The sequence below is a fragment of the Myotis lucifugus genome, unplaced genomic scaffold, assembly GCF_000147115.1.
Source record: "Myotis lucifugus unplaced genomic scaffold, Myoluc2.0 scaffold_105, whole genome shotgun sequence".
Lineage (NCBI taxonomy): Eukaryota > Metazoa > Chordata > Mammalia > Chiroptera > Vespertilionidae > Myotis > Myotis lucifugus.
In genome coordinates this window covers 4,255,060-4,268,179 of record NW_005871153.1, presented here as the reverse complement: position 1 = coordinate 4,268,179, position 13,120 = coordinate 4,255,060, and the positions used below count along the sequence as shown (strand labels likewise).

General features: G+C 42.3%; 1 protein-coding gene across 2 annotated transcripts in view; it reads left to right on the top strand.

Moving 5' to 3' along the window:
* The window catches only part of LOC102426509 (poly [ADP-ribose] polymerase 14-like), a 66,766-nt gene that overhangs the window by 18,022 nt on the left and 35,624 nt on the right, over positions 1–13,120 (top strand). For both annotated transcript variants that reach the window (XM_023757357.1, XM_023757356.1), the window contains 3 exons: positions 3,891–6,142; positions 8,263–8,499; positions 9,210–9,431. In XM_023757357.1, the coding sequence (XP_023613125.1) occupies positions 3,891–6,142; positions 8,263–8,499; positions 9,210–9,431 (2,711 nt within the window). The remainder of the gene's footprint in view (positions 1–3,890; positions 6,143–8,262; positions 8,500–9,209; positions 9,432–13,120) is intronic.

The window sequence follows — 13,120 nt, the reverse complement described above, 5'->3', positions numbered from 1 at the left end:
ATGTTGTTGATGATTTTCGGGACCAAGTGTTGCAAAATCTCAAATTCCCTGGGCTTGGTGATCTAGTGTAGCTCCCTACTTGAGCTATTTGGGTTCTCCTGATGTACTTGGGTCTTGAATGTTAGTTTCTGGTTCATGAATGAAGTCTAGCCATGTATTGTCTGGCAATGTGACTCACCTCCAGCTTTATTGTGCAAGCTGTTGTGGATGTGATTGTGGTTCCAGCTCTTGTGAAAAGGGTTGCCTGAGGTCTCACTGGAATGTGTTCACTGTGAGTTCCTGGAGTCCACAGCCTGGGAGGAAGGGGTTTCAGGGCCTGAGGCTCAAGTACTATGACTTTGGCCATTGTTGTGTGACTCTTGCTTGGGTAATCTCACTCTGCAACTCACTATGAGGATCTCAGAGCCCTTGACGGTGGGGGGCAGCTGTCCCGTACTCTGCAGTAGAGGCAGTGGGACTCTGGCCAAGGTGATTTCCCTCTGTGAGTCATGAGGGGGTCAGGAGCCAGCAGCTGCGGATGTGGGAGTCTCATAGTCTGTGGCTGGAACAGTGTGGGGAGTCCTCAGTAACTCACCAAGGTGTCCAAAAGCAGGCAGCCAGGAGGGGGGAGTCATGGATCCTGCTAAGGGAACTTTGCACCCTTGGTTGGAGAGGCATGTGCCCAGTGGCAGCTCATAGAGGGGCCCCGCATGCTGGAGCAGCATGACCACTGTGTTCAGAGGTCATTAGCCAGGGAGGGGGAGGTGCCAGTTTTGTTGCAGGCGCTGTGTGTCCTTAGTTGGATATGCACACACCCAGTGGAGGTTCACAGAGGCACCCTGGGACTTCCTGCCAGGGCAGCAGACTCAGGGGAGCCTGCGCACTGGTTCAGTGCAACTGGGGTGTCTGGAGGTCAGCTGCCAGGGAGGGGGAAGTCCCACTTACTGCTGCAGGGGCCTTGTGCTCTTTGTTAGATATGCTTGTGCACCCAGTGGCGGCTCACAGAGGCACCTGGGGGCTGCCTGCTTGGGTGGCAGACTCGGGGGACCTGCACACTGAAGCAGCACAACCACCGTATCTATGGGCCATCATCCGGGGATGGTAAAGTCTGAGTTTTTGCTGCGGGAACCATGTGTCCTAGGAGGTGGATGTCCTAGGGTCTGCAGGTCTGTGGGCAGGGCAGCAGGATTTTGGCTTTTGTGACTGCAGGGTCCCAGGCAGTGTCCAAGGCCAGTCTGGGTGATGGTGATGTTGAGTTCCTAGAGGAGGCCGCTCCCCCTTGAAGATGGCATAAGCTCTGTGCCTGAGCCTGGTAGCCCAGGGAGTGCCTGCATCAATGCCAGGGGCTCCCTGTCCAAGAGAGCCTGGTCTGCTAGCTCCTGATTCTCCTGCAGTGTCTGACTATCCCTCACTCACTCACACACACAGCACACATGTCCACATACCCCCTCACTCACTCACTCACACTCTCCCCCTCACCTCAGTCCTGCCAGCCGCATTCTTCCCAAGTCTCTTGAGGTTTATTTTATACCCGAGCTACACCTGTGAACAGTAGGATCCTCTCAAAGGTTCCATTTCACTTGACATCTTTGTACCATCTGACTATGTTGGTCATGCCTCCTCTTTAACCTTGCACATTCCCTGTTTTCCAGGGTCTCAGATACACTGACTTTCCCTTTCTCACTCTGGACATTTGAGGAGCTCTACAGAGTGCTACAAAGTGGACTTATAGACATTGCTTTACAGGCTTTGCTATTATTGTAATCCTTATTTTACAAATGAAGAAACTGAGGTACAGAAAGGTCAAATCACTTGACCAAGGTTCCACAGCTAGTGAGTGACAGAGGCAGGACTTGAACCTTGGCAGTCTGGGCCCATAATCAATGCTTTTAAGTTCTCCACTTTTCCCGTTTCCCGTTCACCTATAACATGAATTTTTCTTGTGGGATATTTCACCACTTACGGTGGGTTACCAATAATGAGGCAAAGTGTAGATAAAGATGGGTTAAGAACAGAATTTATTCAGCAGTATTGTTTTATATGTAGATTATTTGAGATGAATGTTAGGTACTTCACTCTGAAATTATTTGGTTCCATTCCCCCAAATCTGATTCACAAAATCTTCAGGAAGGGAACCCTTATGAAACACCTATTACACGTGAGATTTTTTGCTGTTTTCTGCCATAGTATCTCACTGAATCACCATAATAACCTGCATGGTTCGATTTGGTTACTCTTTCTTTACAGAAGAGGAAATGGGATGGAAAATTTAAGATCTCTTTGATGGTTCTTGTATCAGATAGATCCAAGTTCAAATCTGGCTTTGGTTCTTATTAGCTTTGTGATCTTGGACAAGTTACTAAACCCACCAAATCCTATGTTTTCTCATGTGTAAAACAGAGTTCCTGCTATTACTTACCTTGCAGGAACATTATGAGGATTAAATGAAATTATATCTGCAAAGTGCTTGGCACATGGTGGGTGCTCAGTCAGTGTTAGTGGTCACTGGTACTGCCCAGGCTGTAGCGTGTACGGGGCCACATGGGGAAGTTGAGGCTATGTGTCTGGATCTCTGAAGGCCATGTTCTTTTTATTATGTCTGGCTCAAGGCCTAGGACCCAATCATCACAAGTGAAGGTATTTTTAACATTTTTCCACAAGGATGCTATTTTAATCCAAGTTGTTACTGGAATCCATTCTAATTCCCTTCCTTCTTAGACTCCTTGTACCTGTCTAATAACTACCACAAAATGAGTTTTGGGGAGAAGAGTATCCTCCCACCCACACACACACATGCCCATATACCATCTTAGCGACTGTCCCAGTAAAAGTGGCAAGAGACTGATTGTAGCAGGGATGGGGGAGGTGCAGGACTTGCTGAATCCGTCTCTGGGCTGTGCTCTGATGACTTTGAGGATGACCTTGGTTTGGAATCCCTGGTAGAAGGGCAAGAGTGTGGGCTTTGGTTTCAGACAGACACTGATTTGAATCTTAGCTCAGACATTTACAGTCTGCATGATCCTATTCGAGTTATCTAATTTTTACTAGCCTGAGGTGTTTTTTTTTAAGATTATAATTTTATTTTTATATATTTTTATTGATTTCAGAGCGGAAGGGAGGGAGAGAGAGAGATAGAAACATCAATGATGAGAGAGAATCATTGAATGGCTGCCTCTTGATCAAGCCCACAACCCGGGCATTTGCCCTTGACCAGAATCGAACCGGGACCCTTCAGTCCACAGGCCCATGCTCTATCCACTGAGCCAAATCAGCTAGGGCTAGCCTGAGTTTTATCATTTGTAAATAGTGATGATAATGATAGTGTGTCCTATCTCAAGGGTTGTCATGAGGACTAAATTAATTAAATATATGTAATAGTGTCTGACACTTAGTAAGCTCTGATAATTATTATTATGCTCCTCCCCTTAGAAATAATAATAGAATCAAAGTCATCTATGAAGCCTAAGATTGTGAGAAGCACAAGAAACAGCACATAGCATGATTCTTAGACAAGGTTGGCTTTAAACACCAAAATATTCTTTACACTGGCGCACATAGTATCCCCACGCTTGTGACCAAAGTCATATCTATTTCTTAACCTGGTGGTGATATATCAGTGTAACAGAAAAACGGAAAATGGAATTTACATAACAGAATTCATCATACAGTGATCTTGGCCAGAAAGTAATTACTCCATTACACAAGGGATACCTGTGCAGGGTTAACACATATCAATTTATATTTGAGCACTTTGAGAACAGAGCTGCCCTTTTAATACTATGTTGTAACATCAAAGTTCTACAAACACTAGGATTGCCCCCCACCCCCCACAATAGGAATGTTTTGTTTGTTTGTTTTCATTTGAAACCTATTACTCTGGGATTACTTTACTTTATTTCTTTCCTTTTAAGTGTTAGACACCATCATGACCAAGAAGCTTGACCTCAATAACATGCCGCTCTCCGTGTTCCCATACTATACCTCCTTGGGCACAGCTTTGTATGGAAAGGAGAAGCCTCTGATCAAGCTTCCAGCACCATTTAAAGAATCTTTGGATCTTTCTTTATGGAAGTTCTTACACAAGAGGAATCATCTGATTGAGGAGATAAATGAAGAAGTGAGACGTTCTCACTGTGAGCTAACATGGTCCCCACTCAATGGTGAAGTTACCATCAGACCTGCAGCCACCTTAGCCAATCAAGGAAGAAAAAGAATCAAGAACTGGAAGAAAGATGCTTCCACAGCCTTCTTTGGCATCAGGTCTAGATTTAAAGTTACCCCATTTAAAGTGGACCCAGTAGTGTGGGACATCATGAAAAATGACTTAAAAGATGAAAGAATTTCGATTGAGTTTGATACAGGTATGGGGATTGTAACCTTAGTGGGGAAATCAGAGGATGTACAAAACACTGAGCCACAAATCAAGGAATTAATAGAAAAGGCCACTCAAAAAATTAAAAGAGAAGAGCAAAGTCTGAAGGAGAAAGTGGCCATGTCTCCAAGAAAGTATTCTCTTTTGTGCCACAGCGGTGTGCAGGAGCGTCTCCGCAGGGAGTACCCAGAGATGGAGATTTTTTATGACAGAGCCACCCAACACATGTGCTTTAAAGGACTCGGTATAGATGTGTATAAAGCAAAGTGTGAAGTCCAGGAAAAGGTGTACACCATGGTTCAGAAAAGCATTCAGCTTCCCCCAGAGGTTTTGCAGTTTTTGCAACAGGTTGACTGTTCAGAACTCTCCCAGTCTCTTTTGATAGCACAGAAAATTCTTGCAGTTTATGAGCTAGAGGGCACAACTGTTTTCTTAACCAGCTGTTCTTCTGAAGTCCTCTTAGAAGCTGAGAAGCAAATGGTCAGTGCCTTAAGTTATAAGCGCATAGACATTGAGGACCGGGAAGTTCTTAACAGCAAGAGATGGAAAGCCATCACTAACAATTTGCCAAAGAAACATAATTCCTCCTCAAAGACTGTAATGATCAATGAGTTAACTTCAGGAACCACAGCTGAGGTCATTATTGCAGGCTGCATGAAAGAAGTAAATGACATCTATAACTTCCTTTGTGACTTTGTGGAAAAAAACATGAAAATAGAGAGATTCCTTGAAGTAAAGCCTCCCTTAGTTATTGATTATTTAAAGGCAGAGAAGAAGCTAATCTTGCAAAAGATAAAGATGAACAAGCTAAATGTCCAGGTAGATTTCAATGCTAGGAACAAACCAAAAGGCATTTTACTAACTGGCTCAAAGGCCGAAGTCCTGGAGGGAATGAACATCCTCAAGCAAGCCAGGGATTCAGTTTGTGTTAAAACCATCAGTATTGATAAGCCAGGAGCCAGCCAGTTCTTCCGGGATAGACCATGGTATTATAAACGTGAGGTACGGTCATTTGGTTGTTTTGTGGAACTACTGCAGAATGAAGGAAAGAAGGAGGGAGATGGCAATGATGGACAGAAGTGCTCCTGTCGGACAGAATTGGCCCCTGGAGTCTCGCTGATTGTACAGCAAGGCGACTTGACACGGTTTCCTGTTGAAGTGGTGGTGAATGCCGCAAATGAGGACCTCCGTCTCAGTTGGGGCCTGGCTGCTGCTCTTTCAAAGGCAGCGGGACCTGAGCTCCAAGCAGACTGTGACCGGATAGTCAAGAAAAAGGGTAAGATCCCAACTGGCCATGCCACCATCTCAAAACCAGGAAAGCTCCCATACCACCAGGTGATCCACGCAGTGGGACCCAAGTGGAACAGCAGTGATGTTCTGGGGTGTGTGTTACAGTTAAAGAATGCCGTGAAAAAAAGTCTCCATTTGGCTGCTAAACGCCAGTACCAATCCATAGCCATCCCTGCCATTAGTTCTGGAGACGGTGGCTTTCCCTTATCTCAGTGTGTGGAGACCATTGTTTTGGCCATCAAGGAAACCTTCCAGTATAACTGGGCTGGATGCACCTTGAAAGAGGTTTACCTTGTGGATTTAGCTGAGAAGACTGTTGAGGCCTTTGCTGAAACTGTGAAAACTGTATTTAAAAACAACAAGCCTGGTACTGCTTCCCTGCCCAGTGTACCAGCAGGCGTCCAGCCGGGTCCGAGAAACACTGATGGAAACAGACAAATGCTGCTGTGCCCAGGCGGTCTGAGGATCCTGTTGGTGAAAGCAGATGTGCAGAATGCTATGGTGAGTGTCCCTTTTACAGAACACCCACTGGGTGCTGCAACTCCAGGGAGTCTGTTGCCAAAGGAAGATTAGGATCAAGGGAGAATTAGGGAGAGAATCCCATGTTCTCCATGGTGACCTGGAAACAAATTTCCTTAGAAAATTGGGCTACTTCACCACAGCATTTACTGATAGAGGGTGGCCAGTTATCTGTGGGACCTGGAAGTGTATTCAGATCACCAGGTTCCCAGTAAATGTGAAAATCCACAATAATGGCTTACAATTACAAGGCTCTCTGTCAGACCTGTGATATTTGGGCAAATGTGAAGTTAATTTCTTATCAAATTTACTGATAGCAGATATACAAAAATTAGAGTGTAGAGTGGGGACAGCAGACAGGAATCTTGTCAGTGGAATTGAACCAGGTTGAGCCTGGAGGCCTGAATCTGAGGACCAATCAGCACCCAGCCCCAGTAAGAAGCTGTGGGAAGGAAAGTGGAAACTGCACCTGGAAGTGGTCTGAGTACTATGTGGGGACAGTTATTGTAGGTCTGCCAGGGGGGTCATGTGTTTTTTTAAAAACATATTTAACAACCTCTTCAACACAGGCTCTAGCTAATGGAAATAGCCCTGGAAGCCCCTGCTGTGCCAGATGTTCCTTCCTTCCTTTGAGGATTGTGGGCAGGCCTGGGGAGAGATTCCTAGGGAAGGCCATTTGCCTATCTTCTTTGGAGAAATAACTATTCAGATTGTTTGTCCACTTTTAAATTGGGTTATCTTTTTTAAAAAATATATTTTTATTGATTACAGAAAGGAAGGGAGAGGGAGAAAGAGATACAAACATCAATGATGAGAGAGAATCCTTGATCAGCTGCCTCCTGCACGCCCTCTACTGAGGATGGGGACTGCAACCCGGGCATGTGCCCTTGACTGGAATCGAACCTGGGACCTTCACTCCACAGGCTGACATTCTATCCACTGAGCCAAACCAGCTAGGACAATTGGGTTATCTTTTTATTACTGAATTTTAAGAGTTCTTTATGTATTTTGGATTTGGGTCCCTTACCAGATTATGATTTGCAAATGTTTTTTTCCCATTCTGTGGGTCATCTTCCTTATATAATAATCTTAAATGATAATTAGAAGAATAATTGCTAACAATGATTACTTAGTATGTGCCAAGCACTTAGCATTGCATTTTCTCATTCAATGCCATGAGGTAGATTCCAGGATTATTCTTCTTCTCAAAGAGATGAACGAATGAGACTTAGAGGGGCTAAGTAATTTGCCCAACTCTCACAGCTAACAAATGGTAGAGGCAAGATTGGAATCTGTTCAGGCACTGTTTAAAAAATGTTATAAAATGATTTAATTTCTCATTAAAAAAACAAATACATAAAGAAGAAACTCTTTTGACCCCTAGTCAGTCATTGGAATGTTCCATTCCTTGTCCATCTTGAACACTAAATAGTAAGATATTTCTTCCATTCCTTTATCTCCCACAGATGTTTGAGTTCTGATGCCACAGTACCTGCCATGTGTTGCTTGTCCGTGACCCATGCAGGACAGCTTTGAAAATGACTTAGTCACATTCCTTCTCCTCTCTTCTCTTGGTGTCTTACTCCAGCTGATTAGTCTGCTCACATGTCCTGCTGGAAAAGCTTCCATGGCTTCTCACTGTCTGTCAGGAAGTCCAGATGGCCTGGCACTTTAGGTCCTCTGCAGTCTACCCCCACGGTAACATTGCCAGCCTGGCTTGCACCATTTTTCTGTAGAAGCTGTCTATCAGCTCAACAACTCACACCTACCATGCATGTGTTCCCCCTTCTGAATGATTTCCCCGTCTCCCCCTGCCCGCTTCAACTGTTCCCAAAGGGCCCACATTACACAGGATGTACTCAGTGGCCACCAATGGCACTTCCTCTGGACTCGTTCAGTGATCCCACTTTTTGACAGCTCTCTTTTGTCTTGGAGTGTAATTTAAATAAGTATCTAATAACACATTGTCTTGGGTCGTATTTGTCTCTGAAGAAGTCATCTTTAGTTGTCCCCCTTGTGCCAAGTCCAATGGCTCAAATACAGTAATCCTTGATGAATGCTTTTTGTTAGAATGTGAAACAAATTGTTGGTTTTGTCTTTAGGCTGATGTTGTTGTCAACTCCATTCCTCAGGATCTCAACCTTAATAGTGGGCCCCTTTCTAAGGCCCTCTTGGCAAAAGCTGGGCCAAATCTCCAGAAGGAATTGAACGCAGCTGGACAAGGGATAGCTGTTGACGTGGGCACGATTCTTCAAACCACTGGTTGTAATCTGCAATGCAACCAAGTGCTTCACGTGGTGGCTCCGAACTGGAACAATGGTGACACATCTTCACACAAGGTGGGGTCTGGTTTTAAATTTCCCAGGAAATTGTGTACCCCTTTGTTCTCTTTTCAATAATTGCACCCTGTCTGTTTCTCTTCTGCAATAACATCACATTCATGGCAGGTTCCATCATTATGACCCTTTCTTTTAGTATAGCTGACTACTCCTGAAGACTATTTATTGAGATAGTGAAGAGTTATTGAAGATAGCACATCTTTTTAAAAAAATTGATTTCAGAGAGGAAGGGAAAGGGAGAGAGAGATAGAAACATCAATGAGAGAGAATCATTGATCGGCTGCCTCCTGTACGACTTCCTACTGGGGATTGAGCCTGCAATCCAGGCATGTGCCTTGACCAGGAATGGAACCATGACCTCCTGGTTCATAGGTCGATGCTCAACCACTGAGCCACACTGGCCGGGCAAAGATAGCACATCTTTAGTGAGGAAGGTAAGGTGAGGGTATGAAGAATGGAAGAGCATGAAGGATTAGAACAGTAGTTGCTTTGATTCTTCATTGCTAAGTTAATGTGAACCTTTTTGAAGGGTTTCTTACATTCTCTTTTCTTTTTCCTGTATTTTTCTTTTCCCTTTTGACTGCCCTTAGTCTGCTTTTTGTTGAAAGCAAAAATTAGTAGACAGAGATCACAAAGTTGCTAAATTCTTTTTTTTCCCTAACTCCCATTTCTAGGCAAAAATTTATAAGAATGTGCTTTGTACTTTTCAGATCATGCAAGACATAATCAGAAAATGTTTGGAAATGACTGAGAACTTGTCCTTAAACTCAATTGCGTTTCCAGCCATAGGAACAGGCAATTTGGGGTTTCCTAAGACTGTTTTTGCTGAATTGATCATTTCGGAAGTGTTCAAATTTAGTAGCAACAATCAACCAACAGCTTTACAAGAGGTTTGCTTTGTGCTGCACCCGAGTGATCACGGGAATATTCAGGTACAGCTTCACTCGTTTCTGGTTATTTTGTCAACTGAGCCCTAATGGTAACTAATGTGTTCTTGGTCTAATGGTTTGTTTCTTCCATGTATTTCCCATGCAGGAAAGTAAAAAAGCACTGTAGGCTAGTTGAAGCACGGTAATTTTCAAGCAAAGTTATGCATATAGAAAAAATTAGATTCTTATTTAGGAAAACTTCAAACATGTACAAACATCAACAAAATAGTATAATAAACTCCCTTATAACCATCACTCATCTTCACAATTATCAACCTATGGCTAATATGTTTTATCTCTATCTCCATTTATTGCCCTTTTTCCCATACTATTTTTAAAATTATTTATTTTTAATGGTCACCCGAGAATGTTTTTATTGATTTTTGTTTTTAGAGAGAGAGGAAGGAAGAAAGAGAGAGGAGAGAGAGAGAGAGAGAGAGAGAGAGAGAGAGAGAGAGAGAGAGACATTGATGTGAGAAACATCGCACACACACTTACTGGGAATTGAACCTGAAACCTAGGTATGTGCCCAACCCACAACCTTCTGGTGTATGGGAAGACACTTCAACCAACTAAACCACTTTGCCAGGGCCCCCTATTATTTTGAAGCAAATCCAGATACACATTTTACCCATAAACAAGTCAGTATTTATTTTAGACATTGGAATTTAAAAAGTAACAACACCATGGCCCTGGCTGGTGTGGCTCAATTGGTTGAGCATTGTCCCATGCACTGAGAGGTCGCAGGTTTAATTCCCAGTCATCGCACATGCCTTGGTTGCAGGCTCGATCTCTTTTAGGGGGCATGTAGGAGACAATCAATGTTTCTCTCTCATTGCTGTTTCACTTATCTCTCTCAAGTCAATAAAAACATCATTTTTTTTAAACAAAGAAGGCTTTTCCTTCACTTACAAAAGTAACACCACCACAATACTCTTTCACACATAAAATAAATTGACAATCATTTCTTTATTTCATCAATTATCAAGTCAATTTTCAAATTTACAACTGTCACACAAATGTTTTGTTTTTACAGCTTGTTTGTTTGAATCAGAATCAAAACAAGGCCTATATATTGCAGTGGAGTTGACATGTTCCTTAACCTTCTTTTAATCTCTAGTATTTTCTTCCATATGAACACAGAAATTTTTATCTTTAATAATAAAAGCATAATATGCTAATTAGACCGGACATACGAACAACCTTGCGGACATCATTCTGCATGTCCTTCCAGATGAAGCTGTGGTGGTGGGGGCCAAGGCAGAGATGGTTATGGGCAATCAGGCAGGCTGGTGAGCGGTTCAGAACGATCAGACAGGCAGGCAGGCGGTTAGGGGCTATTAGGAAGGCAGTTGAGTTGATAGGGGTGATCAGGCAGGAACGTGAGCGGTTAGCGGTAATCAGGCAGGCAGGCAGAGTGGTTAGGGGCGATCAGGCAGGAAGACAGGCAAGCAGTTAGGAGCCAGCGGTCCTTGATTGAGAGAAGGATGTCCGACTGCTGGTTTAGGCCCGATCCCGCTGTCAGTTGGACATCCCCCAAGGGGTCCCAGATTTTGAGAGGTGCAGGCTGGGCTGAGGAACACCCCACCCCTGCACTAATTCTGTGCAATGGGCCTCTAATACATAATATAAAAGCACAGTTGTGGTCCTATAAATAGATTGTAAGGATGAAATACAACTGAAGGATATGGTAAGAATGAACTCAGCATATACAACCTGGAATAGGAGATTTGGTACCAGAAGTCAGAGAGTCCATCGACCAGCTCACATTTGCTGAACATCAGCTATGGGTGAGCCGCTGGACTCTACATTATGGGAGAACAAGAGGCATTTAATAAGAGGCCATTATTCCTGCCTCCAAGTCCTTAAAGTCCAGTAGAGTAAATGACATTAAATGTTTGAAAACTTCCATGGTAGTGCAAGAATTAAATGAACAGATCAAGGTTAGCAACCAAGCAGATGTCCATGAATCGTTGAACCATTTGAATTTTTAGGTCATTCTTAATTTTTTCTGGATCTAGATACTACTTTTAAGTTCTTTCGAAGCAAACAATTCTAATCTAAATTCTATTCAGACAACCAAACCACCTGAGCAAGATAATATGGTGCATTTAGTTGGTCTGAAAAACTATAGTAATTTCTAGTCAATAAATGCTTTTTGAACAACCCCCCTATGACCGGCATTATACAAGGTGATGTGGATCATGGGATGGGTATGTAGGACATACTTCCCCTCCTGTACATCATAATTACTCTGGGAGCTAAGATTTATACACATACAATGAACTAAATTAGAGAGAAAGTGCTGAGCGTTTTTGAATGGGTGAATAGGGGAGCGAGTTCTATGACATGGACCTGAACCTTCAACTTTCATTATTGCTATGCAACCCCAGGCCCTGTTTCCTTTCCTAAAGGCTCAGGATCCTCTGCAAGTATTCAGGAGGAGGATTAGTCTCTACAGACACCTTTACTGCCACTGGAAATAGTATTGATTGTCTGTACATGGCTGTGACACTTTTTCACTTAAGACTTTTGAAGACAGTTAAACTTTGGTTATATTTGCACACAAAAACAACAACAAACTTATTGAGATGTTTAGAGGTAACAGAGGTTGCAAAACAGCAGCCCATGGTTTGAACATGGCCTCTAGATGTGCTTTATTTGGTCTAGTTTTAAAAATTGTTGAATCAGTTGCTAATATTTTAAAATCAAACATTTCACATAATACTCCAGATGTCCACTGTGACCTAAAATTTCAAACATTCTGACACATTGGGTATGGGTTTCTGACTGAACAGTTTGCTGTGGCTGAATGGCAGGTGCTGGATAGTCCTCCAGAGTCACATTCTTCACCTTTACACTTGTATCTTCCTGCCTGGGCTCTGGAGGTCTATGAGTCTGACACCCTCAGTCTATAATCTGTTCCAGTCCTTTTCCTTTATTGTATCAGCCTTTTAGCCAAGATGTTACTTGGTACTTTTTGTTTTTTTACCAACAAAATTCTCTGTTGCTTGTTTTCCAAAATAGTGATGATTTTGGAGTGTCACTACCAGGCAAAGAAATGGAACTCATAAGTTCATTAAACCTAAAATACAGTCTCTTGCTCCAAAATGCACTACTCCACTAGCCATTCCTCTTTTGGTACAATTAAGAAGTTAAAAACTGAAGTATCTGTGTTCTTGTGATTGTCTTTATCTTAACACTATATTTTTAACAACTGGCAACTTACTTGCTCTTACCGAATATAAAAGAAATATATATTCATTGTAGAAACTTTGAATAATGCAAAATGCATAAATTATTTTAGTCATATTTCATTCTAGTCTTCTTCTATATATATGTACTTTACAAAGTGGTGTCATAATAATATAATTAAAGTTAACCTTCTTTCATTTAATAGTGTAAAGTGAGTATTTCCCTATTCCATTAACTACTCTTTGAAAATGCAATTCCTAATGGCTGCTAAATATTTTAACACAGGGATATACTAAAATGTATTTAACAATTTCCTTATTGGATTTTAAACTGTTGTATTTTCTTCTTGATTTTAATAAAAAGCACTTTAATCAATATTTTTATATTTATATCTTTGTTCCCATTTTTATAATTTTCATGGGATGCATTTGTAGAAATAATATGTGTATTTTTATAGCTTTAAAAATATATAATGATAATAACAATACTTTGAGAAT